This window comes from Hemiscyllium ocellatum, chromosome X, assembly GCF_020745735.1.
Source record: "Hemiscyllium ocellatum isolate sHemOce1 chromosome X, sHemOce1.pat.X.cur, whole genome shotgun sequence".
NCBI lineage: Eukaryota > Metazoa > Chordata > Chondrichthyes > Orectolobiformes > Hemiscylliidae > Hemiscyllium > Hemiscyllium ocellatum.
This window is the reverse complement of record NC_083453.1, coordinates 23,065,943-23,089,433: the sequence shown is the minus strand read 5'-3', so window position 1 is coordinate 23,089,433 and position 23,491 is coordinate 23,065,943. Positions and strand designations below refer to the sequence as shown.

General features: G+C 43.6%; 1 protein-coding gene across 1 annotated transcript in view; it reads left to right on the top strand.

Annotated features, from left to right (window-relative positions):
- Positions 1-15,661: 15,661 nt before the first annotated feature.
- The window catches only part of nemp1 (nuclear envelope integral membrane protein 1), a 38,926-nt gene continuing 31,096 nt past the window's right edge, over positions 15,662-23,491 (top strand). The window contains exon 1 of the mRNA XM_060821054.1: positions 15,662-15,787. Within this exon, the coding sequence (XP_060677037.1) occupies positions 15,676-15,787 (112 nt within the window). The 5' untranslated portion in view covers positions 15,662-15,675. The remainder of the gene's footprint in view (positions 15,788-23,491) is intronic.

The following is a 23,491-nucleotide window of genomic DNA, read 5'->3' as shown; positions in this document are numbered from 1 at the left end:
TTAAAAGCATCTGAACTTCTATCAGCAAAACGTTATATTGAAAGAAGCAGCTTTTTATGCTAAAAATGTTTGGCTTTCTTGCATCAAGGACCGCATACAGTACATACGTAGCTCAGTGGCAACACTACTGTCTCAGAATCAGAAAATTGTTAGCTTAAATCCCACTCGAGATTAAGCATAAAGATCCCAGCTGGCACTACTGTAGAGCAATGCTGAAGATGTTTCACTCTGAGGGTCAGTGCTGAGGGAGCGGGCACAGTCAGAGGGTCAGTGCTGAGAGTGCGGGCACTGTCAAAGGGTCAATACTGAGGGAGCGGGTGCTGTCAGGGGGTCAATACTGAGGGAGTGGGTGCTGTCAGGGGGTCAGTGCTGAGGGAATGGGAACAGTCAGAGGGTCAGTGCTGAGGGAACGGGCACTGTCAGAGGGTCAATACTGAGGGAGCGGGTGCTGTCAGGGGGTCAGTGCTGAGGGAGTGGGCACAGTCAGAGGGTCAGTGCTGAGAGCGCGGGCACTGTCAGAGGGTCAATACTGAGGGAGTGGGCACAGTCAGGGGGTCAGTGCTGAGAGAGCGGGCATTGTCAGAGGGTCAATACTGAGGGAGCGGGCATTGTCAGAGGGTAAGTATTGAGGGGATGCTGAACTGTTACAAGGTAATACTGAGAGAATGTTGCATTATCAGACGAACCATTAAAATGAGACACTGTCTGCTGTCTTAGGTTAACGTCAAGGGAAAGAGGAGGAGGTCGAACCAAATATGAAGGACGTTGTCTACAATCAACAGGAGCTGGACACTTTGGTGATTGTTTAATTGAGTTTACTGGTAACATATTTGACCAATCTAGTGCTTGATCTTAATGAAGCTACCATTTTTGGGGAATAAAGTAACAAAAGTAGTTCTTTGGTTTTGTTTTCACTATTTTCCGCTTTTTTCTTTCTCAACCTACTAAATTTATAATCAGTTTCTGTAACCATTTTAACTTTTCTGTAACTATTTTAAGTCGAGAGTGTGGCGCTGGAAAAGCACAGATCAGGCAGCATCCGAGGAGCAGGAATGGCTTGTGCCCGAAACATCGATTTTCCTGCTCCTCGGATGCTGCCTGATACACTGTGCTTTTCCAGCACCTCTCTCTCGACTCTGATCTCCAGCATCTGCAATCCTCACTTTTGTAACTATTTTAAATCAGTATTTGTGAGTAGAAATAAATGAAATCCATTAAGCATAGCAATTTTTTGAAAGTCATTGAATTGTTATCTGGTAATTCAAAGGTCAAAACAAACTGTAATGTTGCCTACGTGTTTAAAGCAAGAAAGTCTTAATTGCATTAATGCTGGGGAGTTTTCCCTGGTGATTCATAATATTTATCCCTCAGTCAACATCATAAAAGCTGAGCATCTGGTTATTATCGCATTGTTGTGCTTGTTCTGAACAAACTGGCTGTTCATTTCCTTCAAAATTACTGTAATTCTGTAAAATGCTTTTGGACATATTGAAGTCATGAAAAGTAATAAATTGCAGAGTCTTTATTCTTAATATCTAAGCTGTCTAACATATTGGATGTCATGATGGGATTTGTGCCAAAATGCATCAAGATGACCAAAACAGGCACAAAGTGTGACTCTCCCTTTGTCAGAACCTCAATGAGTGACAGGTGGCAACCTCAGCAAAATGGGGCAAATGGGTCTTATGTAGGTTTTGACCTGGTTTGGTTTAAGGTGACATAGTATTTCTAACACACTCTCCATTGCTCTTCTTAGGTCAGTTTTTCAAAGTTGTTAATGAACTTTGCAGTTCAAATACTTCATAGAGCAGAGAAAGTAAAAAAAGTTTGTCCACTCTTTCTATTGCCCATGTATATTCTAACTCTAACATAAAGTGTACCTTGCTAGGCCTGTTGTTGGGATGCATCAGAATGTCAACAAAACAGCCTTTCCAAGCCTCCTAGGCAATTTGGAAAAACGAAACCAATTCCTAACCTCATCACTGCACATCAGTGGGCACATTCTGGCTACTTGACAATGAACACCACTTGCTTTTAACTAGAGGCAAGATTTAGTTGGAGGGATTTTAATCACACAAAAAGTAAGTGGGTTTGGGCTGGGGAGAGTGGGTTAAAGTCCATTCTTGCTTTAACTGACATACTGAAAGGGGCTGAGTGACCCAAACTGCTCCATGGAGGCAGATAGGTATTTTAAATATGATAATGATCCAGGAGGTGAGCAACATTATGCTTATGTCCTGGAGCCTGCCTCTCGACCTGGACAGTTCCTGCAATCAGACAATCCCCGAGGTTTCCCCATGTGGCTGCCAATCAATTTGCCAGGCCTCTAACCTTTCCCCCACTAATCCCACAACCTTCCTCTGACCGTCCCCCTCACAGGCCTTTGCAATTCCCCACCACCACCACAGGACAATGGGCATCCCAAGCTCTGGGGTTGCTTGCAAACCCCTCAATGGTGTGGACATACCTTGACCTATGTTCTCTACCAACCTCTTCCCCATCTGTCTGGAATGCAGATATTTTTTATTCAATTTGTTGAAAGATCGGCAGCGTCTGGGTTTCTGAGCCCAGGGTTGGTCCATTCTGTCTGCTTTTCTTTTTTCTTCTTTTCGCATTTTTTTTACCTTGTTAGTTTTTGCTTCTACTTACCTTCTGGGGAGAGCTCAGTCAGAGCAGCATCGACAAGGAAGGCAGCTTTGTCAGGACCTGGAATATGGTGGCAGCTGGTAAGCCAGGAGCAGGACTCTGGCAGCAGTCTCGAGGAGGCAGCTACTTGAAGAGGCGAACACAGGATCTGGCATTGGCTGCTACATCAGCAAGGCAGGCCCAGCGGCAAAATATGGTGCCAGAGGAATGGCAACTTCAATGTTGTTTGGGTCCATGCTGGTGATGTCAAAGCAGTGGCGGAAAAGTTATGGACTCTCTCACATTTTTTTTTCATTATTCTTAAACTGTTCAAAATGGCACTGGATCATGGCAACAGTGGAAGCTTTTCACTGCATTTATTGTATTTTTTCACTGTAAATTACACGTGACAATAAAATATTCATTCAGATGTTATTACACACCTCCGGAGCAGGTGGAACTTGAACCTGGGCCTCCTGGCTCAGAGGTAGGAATACTACCACTACACCACAAGAACCCTCTGACTGGAACCCAAGCCTGATCAATGAGCACTTGCTTTGCAGTGCAAATTCTAAATTGAGTGGACAAATCTTGACTTCCGGGACCCCATACCTTTCTAACCTGTATATTGGTCAGAGCATTGAGTATAGGAGTTGGGAGATCATGGACAGGACATTGGTTAGGCCATTTTTGGAATATTGTGTGCAATTCTGGTCTTCCTCCTATTGGAAGGATGTTGTGAAACTTGAAAGGGTTCAGAAAAGATTTTCAAGGATGTTGCCTGGATTGAAGGGCTTGAGCTATAGGGTGAGGCTGAATAGGCTGGAACTGTTTTTCCTGGAGCATCAGAGGCTGAGAGGTGCCATTATGGAAGTTTATAAAATCATGAGGTTTGGTTGCCATGCTACCAGAAGGACGTGGAAGCTTTGGAGAGACTGCAGAGAAGGTTCACCAGGATGTTGCCTGGTCTTAAGGGCACTGGCTATGAGGAAAGGTTAAAAAGATTAGGACTGTTTTCACTGGAAAGATGGCAACTGAGAGGGGACCTGATAGAGGGCTACAAAATGATGAGCGGCATAGCGAGGGTAGATAGTCATAGGCTTTTTCCAAGGGTTGAAGTTTCAATTACAAGGGGACACAGGGTCAAGGTGAGAGGGTGGCAAGTTTAAGCAAGATGCACGAGGGAAGTTTTTCATGCAGAGAGTGGTAGGAGCCTGGAAGGCATTGCCAGAAGCAGGCATATTGGCAGCATTTAAGAGGCATCTGATTGGTTACATGAATAGGGAGGGAATAGAGGGATACAGACTGAATAAGGGCAGAAGGTTTGTTTTATAGTTTAGTTAGGGCATGATGATCGGCACTGGCTTGGAGGGTCAAAGGGCCTGTTCCTGTGCTGTACTTCCCTTTTGCTCTTGTTTCCCATATTCTAACTTACCACTAATCATTGCCACATTACATGTTTTCTTTTCTTTTAATTTTATACTATCCTTAACTTTCGTGGTTAATCATGGTCTGATTATCTCCCTCCCTAGAATCTTTCTCCTTCAGAGATACATCTTTGTTGGTGTGTCATGAATTATTTTCTTAAACATCTATCATTGATCTTCTTTTCTGCTAAACTACTTTCCCAGTCCAGCCAGATGACTCTGCCCTCATCCATTTGTAATTATGTTTTCCACATTTGTTGCTGACCCACGCTTTTCACTCTCAAACTGATGCTAAATTCTACCGTGTTATGGTCACTGTTTACTAGGGGATATTTTACTTTGAGATTGTTTATTAAACCATTACACATTGACTGATTTATAATAGCCTGAGCCCTGGTTGGATCCACAGCATAGTATTCCAGGAAATTTCCCAAATTCACTCTATGAATTCTTCCTCATGGTTACCTCTAGCAATTTGATTTTCTCAGTGTACATGAAGATTTTAAAAAGGCAAAGTCATCATAACCTTACCAGATGATAGAGCTGCTCTCTCATTGGATAGCAACAACTGGTGGCAGTTTAACCTGAAGTTCACGATGCCTCAGGCAAAGGGAGAGATTGACAGGAGAATCCTTCATGGTAACAGCTGGTGTGGTAATTGAACCCACGCTGTTGCCATCACTCTCATTGCATAACAGCCATCCAGCCAACTGAGCTAACTGACCTTATGAAGATTAAATTCACCCATGATTAATATACTGCCTTTTTTTTTAACATGCCTTCATTATCTTCTGATGCATTCTCTGTCCTACAGTGTAGTTACTATTAGGGAACCTATTATCTACACCTACCAGTGTCTTCTTCCCCTTGTTCTATTTTACCTCCACCCATATGGATTCTCTATCTTCAAATCATTTCTTGCTATTTCTTGTATTCCATCCAGTACTAATAAAGCTACCACTAACTTTTTCTTCCTGTCTGTCCTTTTAAAAAGCCACTTACCCTTGAATATATATAGTTCCTAGCTTTGATCTCCTTGTAGCCATGTCTCTGTAATGACTAGAATATCCATTTTTACTGTTAATGCATTTATTTTTTTCCAAATGCAACATGCATTTAAGTAGAGCCATTAATTTAGCCTTTTTATCACTTTTCTCACCTTTGATCCTATTTGCTGATGTTTTTCTATGTTTGAGCGCTCTGCCCCTTCCTGTCCAACTCTGGGTATCATTATGTAAATAGCTGCCCTGAAATGCTGTCATTATCTCTTGCTTTGTAAGCCTATGTATCCCCTCCATTTAGTTTAGAGCCCTCTCTACGGCACTAGTTATTCGGTTCACCAGGAGCCTGGTCCCAACATGGTTCAACTGAAGCCCATCCCACTGGAACAGCTCCCTTCTACCCAAGAACCCAAGTCTCCCTTTTCCCTTCTATTCCCTTCACTGATACCAGTGCCCTGTGAACTGAAACCCATTCCTCCCGAACCAATCATAGAGTCATAGAGTCCTACAGCACAGAAACAGGCCTTTCAGCCCAAACTGGTCCATGCCGACCAAAATGTCCATCCACAGTAACCCCATTTCCCTGCACTTGGCTCATATCCTTCCAAACCTTTCCTATCCATGTATTTGTCCAAATGCTTTTGAAATGTTGTCAATGTACCTGCCTCAACTACTTCCACTTCCAAATGTGTACCACCCTCTATAAAAAGACAATGCCCCTCAGGTTCCCATTTATTCTTTCCCCTCTCACCTTAAACTGATGCCCTCGAGTCCTCGATTCCCCAACCCTGGGAAAAAGACTGAGTGCATTCACCCTCTCCATGCCTCTCATCATCTTATAGACTTTTATAAAATCTCCCCTCAGTCTCCTATGCTCGAAAGAAAAAAGTCCCAGCTTGTCCAATCTCTCCCTGTAACTCAGACCATCGAGTCCTGACAACATCCCTGTAAATTTCTTCTGCACTCTTTCCAGTTTAATAACATCCTTCCTATAGCAAGGTGACCAAAACTGAACACAATACTCCAAGTGCAGCCTCACTAACGTTCTGTACAACTGCAACATAACTTCCCAACTTCTATATTCAATGCCCTGACTGAAGAAGGCCACTGTGCCAAAAGCCTTCTTCACTGCCCTGCCTACCTGTGACTCCACTTTTAGAGAACTGTGCATCTGAACTCCAAGGTCCCTCTGTTCCACTACACTCCTTATGACCTTACCATTCACCATGAAACTCCTACCTTGATTTGACTTTCCAAAATGCAACACCTCACACTTCGATATATTGAACTCCATTTGCCATTTCTCGGCCCACTTCCCCAGCTCATCAAGTTCCTGCTGCAATTTCTGATGACGTTCTTCACTGTCTATGATACCGCCTGTTTTAGTGTCATCTGCAAACTTACTAATCATGCCTTGTACATTCTCATCCACATCATTGATATAGATAACAAACAGCAATGGGCCCAGCACCGACCCCTGAGGCACCCCTCTCATCACAGTCCAATAAGCATCCTTCCACTATTACCCTTTGCTTCCTACCATCAAGCCAATTGTGTATCCAATTTGCCAGCTCGCCCTGAATTCCATGAGATTTAACCTTCCAGAGCAGCCTACCATGAGCGACCTTATCAAAGGCCTTACTGAAATCCACATAGACCACGTATACTGCCCTGTCATCATCAACCTTCCTGGTCACTTCGTCAAAGAACTGTAACAAATTTGTGAGGCATGGTCTCCCATGCAAAACGCCATGCTGACTACTCCTAATCAAACCCTGTCTTTCCAAATGCATTTATGTCATATCCCTCAGAATCTTCTCAAGTAACTTACCTACCACAGATGTTAGGCTTACGGACATAACAAATGGACCAGGAGGAAGACATTCAGCTCTGCCATTCAATAAGACCATTGCTGATTTTCTACTTTAACACAATTTTCCTGCACTTTTGCTGGGATAGGGATTCCAAAGTCTAATTTTAGACATACAAGCAACTTGTCCTGCCGAGCAAAGCTGGTTTTGAATGATCAGCATTATGCATTTAATTCCTTAGCTTTATTTACTCTGTGCCAGTTTGTCCATGGCTCAGGTAGTAATCCTGAGATTACTATCTTGTAGGTTCTGCTTTTTAACTTGGTCCCTAATTGTTCAAATTCTTTCATCAGAAACTCCTTTTCAGTCCTATCAGTGTTATTGATACCAATTTGGATGATGACAACTATATCCCTTCCCTCCCACTCCAAGTTCCTGTCTAGCCTTGAGGAGGTTAACCCTGGCAGCAGGCAGGCAACACAGCCTTGGAACTCACACCCATGGCTGCAGAGATCAGTATCTATCCCCTTAATTATACAGTATCCTTCCACTACTACATTTATATTTCCTCTTCCCACTGTCCTTGCATTCCCCACTCTGGTCTACACACTTTCAAGAGTGGTGCAACTGTTGAACAACTGCAGGGCCTGAGGTTCCTTGAGAACTACCCCTTTGGTTGCCATACCTGACTCACCTACAGTAACAACCTCTGTCCCTGTTCACAGACTAAATTTTAATTATCCAGTCTGAGAGGTGCCACCCCCCTCCCACCCCAAAGCAAAATGTCCAGGTAAGTTTCTTAGATGTGGTACAATGTCTGCAGCTGTGGACTACAGCTCCTCAACTCAGATCCACAGTACCGCGAGCTTCAAACACTAACTACAGATATGTTTGGCTGGATTACCTTGCTGTTCAGCATCCCGCATGTGCTGCAGCAGCAACACATCACCAGTCCTGCCATTTCTATTGTAATGTAATGTCATATAATTAATTAATTACTCCTTTAGAATCTCTGCTCTTTGCACTTAAATCCCCTGCTCTTTCTTTACAATGTAATGCTTTTATACAGTATCAATCTTACATAGAGTTATAGAGATGTTCAGCACGGAAACAGACCCTTCGGTCCAATCTGTCCATGCCGACCAGATATCCCAACCCAACCTAGTCCCACCTGCCAGCACCCATCCCATATCCCTCCAAACCCTTCCTATTCATATACCCATCCAAATGCCTCTTAAATGTTGCAATTGTACCAGCCTCCACCACATCCTCTGGCAGCTCATTCCATACCCGTACCACCTTGTGTGTGAAAAAGTTACCCCGTAGGTCTCTTTTCCCTCTAGTTCTGAACTGCCCGATCCCAGGGAAAAGACTTTGTCTATTTATCCTATCCATGTCCCTCATAATTTTGTAAAACTCTATAAGGTCACCCCTCAGCCTCTGATGCTCCAGGGAAAACAGCCCCAAAATGGATGCGAGACCCAAACATAAACTGAAGACCTTACTTTCATTTTAAAGATGAGAAACATTCACCAGCCAACTGCTTTCCCTCTTCTTGTGTCACATTATGGATCGTTATGATTTATAACCTTGCCCACTCATTTCTCACTGTGGAGACATTCCTTCTTGCAGTAAACCTGACTGAAAGTACCTGTTCCACTTCGCAAGGAATTCCCACTTTGAACCAAATTCCCAGAAAATACTCACTGGTCCTCTGTCTCACTTAGGCAAAGTCTCCCTCACACTGACAATGTCCCTTACTCTGGGGATTGACGGATATGCTGCAAATAAATGAACAATTTTGACAATGGCTCCGGAGCTGAAACATTAATCTTTCTCTCTTCCCTCAACAAATACTGGCTGACCTATCTGGTGTCCCCAGCATTTTCTATTTAATTTCAGGTTTCCAGAAGCTGTAGCTTTTGTGTTTTTGATTATCCTGCATAAAACCGTTTTGCTTAGAGGAGACATTTTCTTTACAACATCATATTAAGAACATAAGAATACGTAGGAACAGAAAATGCCCATGACATCCAACAACATTATCCCTATTAGGGCTACGGCTGAACAAGCTTAGCAACAGAGCTTGAGATGGTGGTATAAGTTATGTAGAGAATAAAGGCAGTTTTGAATTCCTTAAGAATTGGAAGATGCTGTGGAAGATGCTTAGGTCTTGCATTACACTTTTAAGATATTCTGTGTTTTAAAGAAGAAAATAAACCCCTATTTTTAATTACATAATAATCTTCTAAGTGGACCAATCTGGCCAACAATAAGTTGCCCCAGTGTCAATAAACCAATGAAGAAAGAATCTAAAGTGTCCTCTTTTAGAGGGGCTCAAATGATACAAAACTAACTCGTGCAGATGAAAGGAAACTTCTCCATTGAAGTTAGAATGTTTCCACCCATGTTAGCAGTACATGTGAGCACTTCAAGAGTCACCGGTTGCAGAAGGCCTTGAGTGTACTGGCGGACACTGCATGCTCCCTCTCCAGGGCATTGACAAGTCCATGGGTGTGATGGGTTTCTGCTTCTCAGTTGAAATCTGATATTGAAACTGTTTATTAAATTTACTGAGATATATCTGGTGGTCAGTCTTGCAAATGGACTCTGGAGAGCCATGGACAAAGGAGGCAAAATATATAAATGGTGAGCAAAAGCAGGAATTCAGGAAATGCACAGCGAGTGAGCAACTGGAAAAGAAAAAGGCACTTTTGGATATGTGCCCTTCATTTGTATTAAAGGCCCCATGATAAGCAGGCAAACGATTGCTCTTGTTTTATATTTTTGTAACTCGTTCAGGCGATGTGATTTCTCTGGCTGGGCCAGCATTTATCGCCATTCCCTGATTGCCCTGAGTGGAGTTAAGAGTCAACAACGTTGCTAAGGGTATGCATTCAAGAGGAATGTGGGACCTGAAGGGGAAACCAATTCGAGTGGAGAACAATGTGTGAAGGGTTGAGAGTACGGGGAAAAGTAAAATCGGGTAGCCGATGTTCAATGAAGTATATTGCATACTTTAATGTTGTACTGTAAAATACTAAGAACAATATTTTTTGTTTGGTGCTGTTGGTCTGGACTCCAAAAGAGTTCACTGCTCTTTCTCTAATCGTACAATAATATCTTTGATAGTCACCCAAGCAGGCAGATAGACCTGTAATGGCTCTTTTTTAGATTAGATTACTTACAGTGTGGAAACAGGCCCTTCGGCCCAACAAGTCCACACCGACCCGCCGAAGCGCAACCCACCCATACATTGACCCCTTACCTAACACTACGGGCAATTTAGCATGGCCAATTCACCTGACCCGCACATCTTTGGACTATGGGAGGAAACTGGAGCACCTGGAGGAAACCCACGCAGACACGGGGAGAACGTGCAAACTCCACACAGTCAGTCGCCTGAGTTGGGAATTGAACCCGGGTCTCAGGCGCTGTGAGGCAGCAGTGCTAACCACTGTGCCACCATGCCGCCCACCGCTCTTCTGATGGTGCAGCAATCCTTGACTGGGGGTGTCAACCTCACAAGCCTCTGGGATGAAACTTGAACCCACAGCTACCTCACCCAAAGACTTTTACACAAGAATCAGTGCTGGGTCCACAGCTTTGACATTTATATCAATGATTTGGATGTGAATATAGGAGGTATGAATAGTAAGATTACAGATGACACCAAAGTTGGCGGTGTAGTGGACAGTGAAGAAATTATCTCAGACTACAACAGGACCTTGATCAAATGGGCCAAGATGTGGCAGATAGAGTTTAATTTAGGTATTGCATTTTGGTAATACAAAGAAGGACTGGACTTATACATTAATGGTGGAATCCTGGGGAGACTTTGGATGCAGGTTCATAGTTCCTTGAACGTTGAGTCACATATAGACAGAGTGGTGAAGAAGACGTTTGGTATGCTTGCCTTTATTGGTGAGTGCATTGGGTACAGGAGTTGGGAGGTTATGTTGCAGCTGTACAGGACATTGGTTAGACCACTTATGGAATATTGTGCTCAATTCTAGTCTTGGATGTAGGTTTGCTCGCTGAGCAAACCTACATCCAAAACCTCAACCTGAGCTACAAATCTTCTCAAAACCCTGAATTCTAGTCTCCCTGCAATGGGAAGGATATTGTTAAACGTGTAAAGGTGCAAAAAAGATTTACAAGGATGTTGCTGGGGTTAGAGGGTTTGAGCTATAGGGAAAGGCTGAATAGGCTAGGGCTATTCTCCCTGGAGCATTGGAGACTGAGAGATGACCTTATAGAAGTTTATAAACTCATGAGGGTCATGAATAAGATGAATAGCCAAAGTCTTTTTTTCCAGGGTAGGGGAGTCCAAAACTAGAGGGCATATATTTAAGGTGAGAGGGGAAAGATTTAAAGGGACCTGACGGGCAACATTTTTACACAGAAGGTGGTGCATGTATGGAATGAACTGCCAGAGGTGGAGGTTGGTACAATTACAAAATTTAAAAGACATCTGGATTGGTACATGAATAGGAAAGGTGTAGAGGGATATGGGCCCAATGGTGGCAGATGGGACTAGATTAATTTAGGATATCTGGTCGACATGGACGAGTTGGACTGAAGAGTCTGTTTCCGTGAAGTACAACTCTATGAGTCTATGCTACCTCGGCCAAGATGACACCTGTTTGCATTTTTTCTGCTGCAGTCATTTCCCAGTCAAAGCAAGAAGCCTGGTGTTAGGCTCCTAGTAATGCCACCTTGTAGCTTTCTGTTCAGAGGTGCAGGAGAATGGCATTTATCTCTGGTATTACTTTCTTTCCCCTGGTGATGTGCTGGGTTTCAGTCAGCAACTGTATTCCTTCCTCTGTGATGTGGATAAACTCAAGGGTGGTTATCGATTTTGTGCGATGGTATGAAATAGCTAATATCAAGCTAACAATCTGCTTTACAGCTTTTCCAATTATTATTTCTATGACTTCAACAGGAGGGAAGTAAACCAGGCTGCTTGCTCGATATCACCCATTTTACACAATTATGCAAAGTCAAAATCTATCCCACAGGGTTGCTCTAGATACCTAGTTTGAACTTAGTGAAAGTCTGTGAGGTACCAGATGTGTAATAATCCACCTCCTATCAATCTATGATAATAGCACCCGAGTGCATAGCTGAATAGTCCTCACTTCGCCGCTGTCTATAAATGTCTTCATTAAATACACACTGAACTTTGAAAAAGCAAATTTCATATAGATCAAACCTTGGTAGAAAGGTACAATTTCCATCACAAATTAACCAACTCAATATAGAAATTAATCAAACACATGTTAAAAAGACCTGGGGTATTCAAACGAGGACAGTGTAAGTGTGAGATGTGGGGGTGGGGGCTTTATTTTATGGCAAATAATAGGTTTTAAAAAGGGTTTCAGATTTGGTTCCATTAAGTGGAAAAAAAAACTGCAAGTAATAAAAATCCCCCATCATGGAACAAGAAAAAAGGAAGGAGCTGTGAGCATGACATGCAGCTGTCAGTTTCAATTTCCCAACCAGACCCCAAATATGGTGACAAGAAACAGGAAGTTACAGCGAGGAAGAGCGTTTGAGACAGATTACGAATACCTAATGTAATATGCAACACATAAAAGAGCCCAAACTGCAGCAGTTCAAATCTCAGCATTCAGTGGGGCAATTGTATCAGTCTTGCAGGAGGGATAATTGTGTTTGAAAATCATTTTTGTAACTTCTTTCTTGTTTGATGCCTTAGCTAAGGGGACAGATGCCCGACTTCCTCTAAGGCCTCCTGTCCAGGAGCCACTAGAGGGCGCATAGACAGAAGACTTGTCATATTACAGTGTACAGTAGATGGAATTTGCTTCCAATACTTAGTGTCTGGAGGTTAGAGCGTGTAATATTGTTCCATTCCACCACTTATCACGTTGGAAACAACATGAAATGACATCACTGAATTGGAAAATGCCACATGCTATTTGGCTAACAGCTATTTTTCCACCTGAATGGTCCAGCCTGATCCCATTCTTAGTCTCATTCTCCATGTTCCTCTTTTCTAAGCAGTTATATAGTTGTTTTTCAAAAAGGATTTAGGGCCTCTGTTTCAACATGTGATACCCATAACTATACACAATATTCCAACAGCAGCCTAAAGCTTTGTACAAGTTCGGCATGGCCTTGTTACGTTTGCATTCTCTACCTCTAAATAAAAACAGGATTCTGTTGCTATTTTGGGGGGCCACACAATGGTTCAGTGGTTAGCACTGCTGACTGTGTGGAGTTTGCATATTCTTCCTATGTCTGTGTTGTGTTCCTCCAGGTGCTCTGGTTTCCTCCCACAGTCCAAAGATGTGCTGGTTAGGTGGATTAGCCATTTTAAATTACCCATAGTGTCCAGGGATGTGTAGGCTAGGTGGATTAGCCATGGGAATTGTAAGGTTACAGGATTGGGTCGATCTGGGTGGAATGCTCTTCAGAGGGTCAGTATAGATTTGATGGATCCAAAGGCCTGCTTCCATACAGTGGGATTCTATGAGCAATGTTTTGTGACAGAGGATTCCATATTTTTGCTACTCTATATGCAGAATTTAGTGTCTACCTTGAAACATACTGTCCTATTATCGCTTTTATGACCAACCTTTCACTCTTTACCTCATTATCACCATTCGTAATTAAGTTAAAAATCACACAACACCAAGTTACAGTCCAACAGGTTTATTTGGAAACACTAGCTTTCAGAGCACTGCTCTTTCATCAGGTAACTAGTGGGGCAGGATCTAAGACACTTAATTTATAGCAAACCATCCCAGTGTCATGCAATTAAAACAATATATTGAACAAACCTAGATTGCTGTTAAGTTTTTCATCTTTCAGAACGGGTTGTAGGTTTCAGTTCATTAATATGTAAATCCCAGAACTTCTTCTAAGTCACATTCTCGAAATAACTTAAGGTTTTATAAAAAAAAGTTACATCTCAACTCAGACAAGGTATTAAAGGTGTGAGGTTAGAGTCTATCTGTATCCCAATCTTGGGTTAGACTGGTGTCGTATGATCCTGCCCCATAGAGTCACAGGGATGTACAGCACAGAAACAGACCCTTCGGTCTAACTTGTCCACGCCGACCTGATATCCCAACTTAATCTAGTCCCATTTGCCAGCACTTGGACCATATCCCTCTAAACACTTCCTATTCATATACCCATCCAGATGCCTTTTAAATGCTGAACTTGTACCAGCCTCCACCACATCCTCTGGCAGCTCATTCCTTTGCGTGAAAAAGTTGCCCCTTAGGTCCCTTTTCAATTTTTCCCCTCTCACCCTAAACCAATGCCCTCTAGTTCTGGACTCCCCCACCGCAGGTAAAAGACCTTGTCTGTTTATCCTATCCATGCCCCTCATGATTTTATAAACTTTTATAAGGTCACACTTCAGCCTCCAACACTGGCAACATCCTTGTAAATCTTTTCTGAACTCTTTCAAGTTTCATAACATCCTTCCAATACAAAGTAATCAGAACTGCATGCAATATTCCAAAAATGGCCTAACCAATGTCCTGTACAGCCACAACATGACCTCCCAACTCCTATAACCAATACTCTGACCAATAAAGGAAAGCATAGCCTTCTTCACTATCCCTTCAATCAACAACAATACTTCCAACCTGCACTCCAAGGTCTCTTTGTTCAGTAACATTCCCCAGGACCTTACCATTAAGTGAATAAGTCCTGCTCTTTTTTGTTTTTCCAAAATGCAGCATCTCACATTTATCTAAATTAAACTCCATCTGCCACTTCACAGCCCATTGGCCCATCTGATCAAGATCCTGTCGTAATCGGACGTAACCTTCTTTACTGTCCACTACACCTCCAATTTTGGTGTCATTTGCAAACTTACTAACTATACCTCCTATGTTCATATCTAAATCATTTATGTAAATGACGAAAAGTAGTGGACCCAGCACCAATCCTTGTAGCACTCCACAGGTCACAGGTCTCCAATCTGAAAAACAACTCTTCACCATCACCCCTTGTCTTCTAACTTTGAGCCAGTTCTGTATCCAAATAGCTAGTTCTCCCTGTACTCCATGAGATCTAACCTTGTTAACCAGTCTCCCATGAGGAACCATGTTGAATGCCTTACTGAAGTCCATATAGATCACATCTAACGTTCTGCCCTCATCAATCCTCTTTGTTAATTCTTCAAAAAACTCAATCAAGTTTGTGAGACATGATTTCCCACGCACAAAGCCATATTGACTATCCCTAATCAGTCCTTGCCATTCCAAATACATGTACATCCTGTCCCTCAGGATTCCCTCCGACAATTTGCCCACCACCGAGGTCAGGCTCACTATATTTCCCTGGCTTATCCTTACCACCCTTCTTAACTGGTGACACCACGTTAGCCAACCTCCAGTCTTCTGGCACCTCACCTGTGACTATCGATGATACAAGTATCTCAGCAAGGGGCCCAGCAATCACTTCTCTAGCTTCCCACAGAGTTCTCGGGTACACCTGATCAGATCCTGGGGATTTATCCACCGTCCACCAGTTAGCTAATTTTAGTTTCTTCAGAAGAGAAATGATAAAGAAATAAAAGTGATACTTTTCATTATATCTTTAAAACTTCTGACGGTTGTTGCTGTCAAATCACTCCCCTCTCAGCAGGACAGTCAAGCTGACTTCAGAACGCGACATTCACCACAGGAAGTCCCGCCTTTACTTCGCCTTTATTGGCTGATACGGCAGCGTGCCGCTGGGATGTGCAGAGATCAGGTTTGCTGATTGGTGAATGTGCTTTTCATTCAGAAACGATCCTTTTGCTGGTCGTTGAGGCCTGAGTTGCGGATGGCGGGATGGATGAATTTTTTCGGAGTTTCTCTGTTGAACGGTCGGCGCGCATCGCTTACTTTAGCGGCTTGTTTCTTTTTAACCATGAGGGTTTGGGTGGCGGCGACAGGTACGGAAAATGAATTTTCTGGAACGAGGGTGAAGGTTTGGTTTCCGAGGAGAGACTAGTGTCCTGGAGACAAGCTGGCACCGGGACTGCGGAGAGTGGCACTTACTGTGTCGGGGCCTCGTGTGTACTGCCAGTTCTCTCCCTTTGCCCCAGATGTTGTCAGGGTCTGGGTGCAGTTCTTGGGAGAGATCTTGGCATCGACCACTCACCCTTTTAAGAAACGGCCACCCCCCCATTGAATGATGATCAGATTTATTGCCTGGCTTATGTGCCAGGACTGCACAGGTCAGGAACTAAACCTGAAATCTTGCATGAGGCTCAGAATCTGATATATACCCATTTAATTTAAATTATATATTTACCCGTATTAATTTAAACCCTATTCGTGGAAGTGAGGATGTTCTTCAAGCTGGTATTTTGGCATAGTGCTAATTATAGTCATAGAGATGTACAGCATGGAAACAGACCCTTTGGTCCAACCTGTCCATGCCAACCAGATAGCCCAACCCAATCTCGTCCCACCTGCCAGCACCCAGCCCATATCCCTCCAAACCCTTCCTCTTCATATACTCATCCAAATGCGTCTTGAATGTTGCAATTGTACCAGCCTCCACCACTTCCTCTGGCAGCTCATTCCACACACGTACCACCCTCTGCGTGAAAAAGTTGCCCCTTGGGTCTCTTTTATATCTTTCTCCTCTCACCCTAAACTGATGTCCTCTAGTTCTGGACTTCCCCACCCCAGGGCTGAGACTTTGTCTATTTATCCTATTCATGCCCCTCATAATTTTATAATCCTCTATAAGGTCACCCCCTCAGCCTCTGACGCTCCAGGGAAAACAGCCCCAGCCTGTTCAGTCTCTCCCTATAGCTCAAATCTTCCAACCAAGGCAACATGTTTCTAAATGTTTTCTGAAGTCTTTCAAGTTTCACAACATCTTTCCGATAGGAAGGAGATGATGGGCGGCACGGTGGCAAGCACTGCTGCCTCACAGCGCCAGAGACCCGAGTTCAATTTCTGCCTCAGGCGACTGTCTGTGTGGAATTTGCACATTCTTCCCATGTCTGAGTGGGTTTCCTCCAGGTGCTCTGGTTTCCTCCCACAAAAATGTGCAGGTTAGGTGAATTGGCCATGCTAAATTGCCCGTAGTGTTAGGTGAAGGGGTAAATGTAGGGGAATGGGTCTGGGTGGGTTGCGCTTCGGCGAGTCGGTATGGACGTGTTTCCACACTGTAAGTAATCTAATCTAAAACGCACACAATATTCCAACAGTGGCCTAACCAACATCCTGTACAGCCGCAACATGACCTCTCAACTCCTGTACTCACTATTCTGACCAATAAAGGAAAGCATACCAAACGCCGTCTTCACTATCCTATCTACCTGCGACTCTACTTTCAAGGAGCTATGAACGTGCACTCCAAGGTCCCTTTGTTCAGCCACACTCCCGAGGACCTTACCATTAAGTGTCTAAGTCCTGCTAAGATTTGCTTTCCCAAAATGCAGCATCTCACATTTATCTGAATTAAACTCCATCTGCCACTTCTCAGCCCATTGGCCAATCTGATCAAGATCCTGGTGTAATCTGAGGTAACCTTCTTCACTGTCCACTACACCTCCAATTTTGGTGTCATCAGCAAACCTGCTAACTATACCTCTTATGCTCGCATCCAAATCATTTATATAAATGATGAAAAGTAGAAGACACAGCACTGATCCTTGCCGCACTTCACTGGTGACAGGCCTCCAGTCTGAAAAACAACCCTCCACCACCACCCTCTGTCTTCTACCTTTGAGCCAGTTCTGTATCCAAATGGCTAGTTCTCCCTGAATTCCGTGAGATCTAACCTTGCTCACCAGTCTCCCATGGGGAACCTTGTCGAATGCCTTACTGAAGTCCATATAGATCACATCTACCACTCTGCCCTCATCAATCCTCTTTGTTACTTCTTCAAAAAACTCAATCAGGTTTGTGAGACATGATTTCCCACACACAAAACCATATTGACAATCCCTAATCAGTCCTTGCCTTTCCAAATACATGTACGTCCTGTCCCTCAGGTTCCCCTCCAACAACTTGCCTACTACTGATGTCAGGCTCACTGGTCTATAGTTCCCTAGCTTGTTCTTACCACCCTTCTTAAACAGTTGATAGCTGCATTGTCGGATGTATTATTCTTCTGATACAATGTTAAGTTGAGGCTACACCTGCCTGCCTGGTGCTTCAGGAATTGTCTATGGTGTTCTTCCAGTTGCATGACCAGCATTCCTCCCTTGACCAATACTGCCAGATGCATTGGTCACTTATCCTGTTGTTGTTTATGGAAGGTTGCTATGGCAAAATGTCTGCCTACTTTTTCAATGTAGATAATTCCATTTGACAGAAATTCCTTCAAGCATTGCTGAAACAAGTTTTCAGAGTAAGATTCTGTAAGTTGTAAGTATGCTTACCAATCATTTGGATATTCGGAATTTATTTTTGGTAACTTCAGTGGAATTCAAACTCGCCATTTGTTTCTAGTTGTCATAGATTCATGAAAATAACTGAAGATAAACTTTTATCATATTACTCATTTTAATGAACTTCTAAGCTGTTTTATTTTATTTTGTTTTTCATTTTTTTGAGGAAGGTGGGTGCCACTGGCTGACCAGCATTTACTGCCCATCCTCAGTTGCCCATGAAAAGGTGGTGATGAGCTGCAGTCCACCTGCTATGAGTTGACTCAATGCCATTGGGGAGGGAATTCCAGGGTTTTGACCCAGTGACAGTGAAGAAATGGCGATATATTTCCAAGTCAGGATGGTGAGTGGCTTGGAGGAGAACTTGAAGGTGGTAGTGTTCTCATATATCTGCCGCCCTTATCCTTCCAGATGGAAGTGGTCCTGGGTTTGGAAGATGCTGTCTGAGGATCTTTGGTTAATTTCTGCAGTGCATCTTACAGATAGTACAGTTTGCAACTGAGTGTCAGTGGTGGAGGGAGTGGATGTGGTGCCTATCAAACGGGCTGCTTTGACCTGGATGGTGTCAAGCGTCTTGATCGTTGTTGGAGCTGCACTTATCCAGGCAAGTGGGGAGTATTCCATCACACTCCTGACTGATGTCTTGTAGATGATGGACAGGCATTGGGGAGTCAGGAAGTGAGTTACTCGCCACAGTATTCCTAGCCTCTGATCTGCTGTTGTAGCCACTGTGTTTTTGGTGAGTTCAGTTGAGTTTCTGATCAATGGTAATTCCCACGATGTTGATAGTGGGGGATTCAGTGGTAACAGCGTTGAATGTCAATGGGTGGTGGTTAGATTGTCTCTTGTTGGTGATGGGCATAGCCTAGTATTTGTTGTGGCACGAATGTTAGTTGCCACTTGTCAGCCCAAGCCTGGATATTGTCCAGATCTTGTTGCATTTGGACACAGTGTCTGAAGAGTCATGAATAGTGCTGAAAATTGTGCAGCCATCGGTGAACATCCCCACTTCTGACCTGGAGACCTCTGATGTCTGAGGGGAAGGCCATTGATGAAGAGCTGAAGATGGTTGGGTCCAGGACGCTACCCTGAGGAACTTCTGCAGAGATGATTTACCTCCAACAACCCTGACCCACTTCCTATGTATCAGATATGACTTCAACCAGTGGAGAGTTGGAGATACCCATTGTTTCCAGTTTTGCTAGGGCTTCTTGATGCCACACTATTGAACGCAGCCTTGATGTTAAGGGTTGTCACTCTCGCCTCACCTCTGGAATTCAGCTCTTTTGCAATATTTGAACCAAGGCAGTAATAAAGTCAGGAGCTGAGTGGCCCTGGCAGAACCCAAACCGGGGGTCACTGAGCAGGTTATTGTTGAGCAGGTGCTGCTTGATAACACTTGTTGACACCTTGTCATCACTTGACTGATGATCAACAGTAGGCTGATGGGGCAGTAATTGGCTGGGTTGGATTTGTCCTGCTATTTATGTACAGGACATACCTGGGCAATTTTCCACATTGTTGAGTAGATGCCAGTGTTGTAACTGTACTGGAAGAGCTTGGCTAGGGGAGCAGCAAGTTCTGGAGCACAAGTCGTCCGTACTATTGCCGGAATGTTATCAGGGCCCGTATCTTTGCAGTGTCCAGTGCCTCCAACCGTTTCTTGATATCACATGGAGTAAATCAAATTGGCAGAAGACTGGTGTGTAATGCTAGGGACCACTGGAAGAGGCTGAGATGGATCATCCACTCGGCAATTCTGGCTGAAGATTGCTATGAAAGCTTCAGCCTTATCTTTTACACTGATGTGCTGGGCTCTTCCATCATTGAGAATGGGGGTATTTGTGACGCCTCATCCTCTAGTGAGTTGTTTAATTGTCCCCCACCATCCAGGACAGGATGTGGCAGGACTGCAGAGCTTAGCTCGGATCTGATTGTTGTGGGAGTTGCTTAGCACTGTCTATCATTTGCTGCTGATGCTGTTTGGCATGCAAGCAGTCCTGTTTGGTGGCTTTACCAGGTTGACATCTCATTTTCAGGTGTGTCTGGTGCTTTTCCTGGCATGCCCTCCTGCACTCTCCATTGAACCAGGGTTGATCCCCTGACTTGATGGTAATGATTGCGTGGGTAATATGCCGGCCCATGAAGTTACAGATTGTGCTGGAATACAATTATGCTGCTGTCAATGGTCCACAGCACCTCATGGATGCCCAGTCTTGAGCTGTTCGAAGTCTATCCGATTTAGCATAGTGATAGTGCCACACAACATGATGGTGGTTATTCTCAACATGAAGATGGGACTTTGTCTCCATAAGGACTGTGTGATGGTTGCTCTTATTGACACTATCATGGACAGATGCATTTGCACCTGGCAGATGGGTGAGGTTAAGTATGTTTTTCCCTCTTGTTGGTTCCTTCATCTGCTGCAGACCCAGTCTAGCAGCTATAATCCTTTAGGACCCGAGCAGCTCAATCAGTCGTAGTACTACTGCGAGCCACTCTTGGTGGTGGACATTGAAATCCCCCACCCAGACTACATTTTATGCCCTGATCTATATCCCTGACTAAGGTTTAAGCTTTCTCATATTAGCAGGGTTTACCTTTGAGAAAGGTCGATTAGATTGATAATTTCCCAAATTAAGGAGCTCGCAACTGATGGCTTCATGGAATCCTGGCCCTTGCTCTGGTGCTCTTTGTGGGCCTGTCATGCTGTAGTGGGGAGGTGTAGGACAGAAATGCTGATAAATGTTGGAGAAACTCAGTAGGTCTGCAAGCATTTGTAGAGAGAAACGGAGTTAATGTTTTGAGTCTTATATGTCTCTTGTCCAGATCTGAAAAGAGGTGGAAATATGATAGGTTTTATGCTATTTCTTAAAAGCAAGGTGGGGTCAGGTAAAACAAGAGAAACAATCAGCATGGAGGTTAGAGAGTAAGGGAGATTTAAGTACCAAAGATGTCCTGGAACAAAAGGCAAAAGAGTGGTCATGTTCACAGTGAAGAAACTAAGTATTAGTCCAAAGTTGGAGTTAATAGTAGAGTCAAGGTTACTGCTTAACTTTATTTTATGGAAGATGATTCATGATCTTAAGCTGTTGAACTCCATGAAGACTGTAAAGTGCCTATTTGGAGAATGAGGTGCTATTTCTTTCTCTACTGATGCCAAACCTGTTGCAGTTTCTTAGCACTTCTTATTTTTATTTGCAGCATCTGCAGTATTTTGCTTTTATATACTCAGTTTGGGTTCTGTCAGAGCTGTCATTTAGTCCAAATGTGGGCAAAAGAGCTGAACTTCAGTGGAAGTGCCGTCAAGCTTTCAGGTTTTTGTCTTTATCTAAACTTGTCAATCTTGTACACCTCTTGACATCAAGGCAGCATTTGACTTTGAATGGTATCAAGGTGCCCTAGCAAACTGGAGTCCTAAGGGGTTAAATTCCACAGTTTGGAGTCATGCCCAGTGTTATTGGAGGTCAGTCATCTCATTTCCATGATGTTGCTGTAGAAGTTCCTTTAGGTAGTATCCTAAGCCTCACCATCTTCAGCTACAGCCCCCCCCCCCCCCCCCCACCAATGTGCAGTCAGAAGTAGTGATGTTTGCTTTTGTTTACAATTTTAGCATGATGAGTAAGTCTTCAGATGCTGAAGTAGTTGTGTCCATAGGCAGCAAGATCCGAAAATCGTCCAGGCAAAAAAATATTAAGCGCCAAACAATGATCAGCTCCAGCAACAGAGAATCTAACCATCTTATTTTGACATTTGATGGCATTACTGTTGATAAATGCTGCACTGTCAACATTCTGTGGATGACTATTAACTAGAAACTGAACTGGACCAGACCTATAAATACTGTGGTGATGAGATCAGATCAGGGGCTGGGAATTCTCCTAACTCGAGCCTGTGAGACACATGTCAGATGTAATGGAATATTCTCAACGTGCCTGGATGAATGCTGCTGCAACAGCACTCTAAGTTCAACATGGAACAAATTAATTGGCACCCCCATCTACCACCTTCTATATTCACTCCCCTTCATTGCTGCACAAAGTGGCTGCAGCATGTATCATTTAAAGGTGTCCTGCAGCAACTCACTGAGGCTCCTTTTGGAAGCACCTTTCAAACCTGCATTCTCTATCCCTAGAAGCACGAGAGTGGCAGGCACCACCCCTGCACATGCCCCACCAACCCAACTTGGAATGATAGCACTGGTCCTCCATTGTCACTCAATCAAGTTATGAGCAATATTTGATCCAAGTTTCCTATGTCCTGTGTGAGCACACTCATGACTTCTTGTCCTCAAACGTTCTGCTGCATTGTTGTTATTGATTAATACAGTCGTCCATTTTTGCAGCAGCAGTCTTTCTTGATTCTATTCCTTTCTGTTAGAACAAAGTGAATACAGTGTTATATAGCACTGAAACAGATCCTTCGGTCCAATTTGTGTAGGCCAACCAGATATCCCAATCTGACATAGTCCCATTTGCCAGCATTTGGCCCATATCTCCCTCAACCCTTCCTATTCCCATACCCATCCCGATGCCTTTCAAATGTTGTAATTGTCGCCATCAACACCACCACTTCTGGCAGCTCATTCAATACACGCACCATCCTCTGCCTGAAAAAGTTACCCCTCAGGTTCTTTTTAAATCTTTCCCCTCCCACCTTAAACCCATGCCCTCTAGTTTTGGACTCCCACACCCTCAGAAAAATATATTAGCTATTCACCCTATCCATTTTATACAATCCATAAACTTTTGCGTGGGGGATTTCCCCTCTTAACAACTGGTCTAAGGCAGAGTGGTTGAGACAGACACAGTAGTTAATTGTTTTTATCTTATGCACTACACTCCGGAGCCTCAAACCTCACTATTAGGGGACTCTGACCTCCAAATTCCAGGGAGACTCTAACATCCCTTTCCAGAAATGTATGGTTCTGAAAGCAAACTCATTAGTGTGCAAGTGTGTACATTACCTCAGATATTCCGTTACTACAGAGTCCCAAGGGACAAGGGGTTAATTGAGTGGTAGGTTAAGGAGAGAGATCAAAGTAAATCTTACCTTGTGGGCCCATCCGTCTCACATAACCGGCACTCAGACAATCGCTTATTCAGTCCACTTAGAAACTCTGTATATGTTGGAGTCCCACCGCTACCACCAAATGTTAAGTTCTTTTTCTTGAGATTCTTACACACTTGATGCAACTGCAATGTTCTTATTGATTCTGAATAGGGGACAATAATGTAAGTTTAC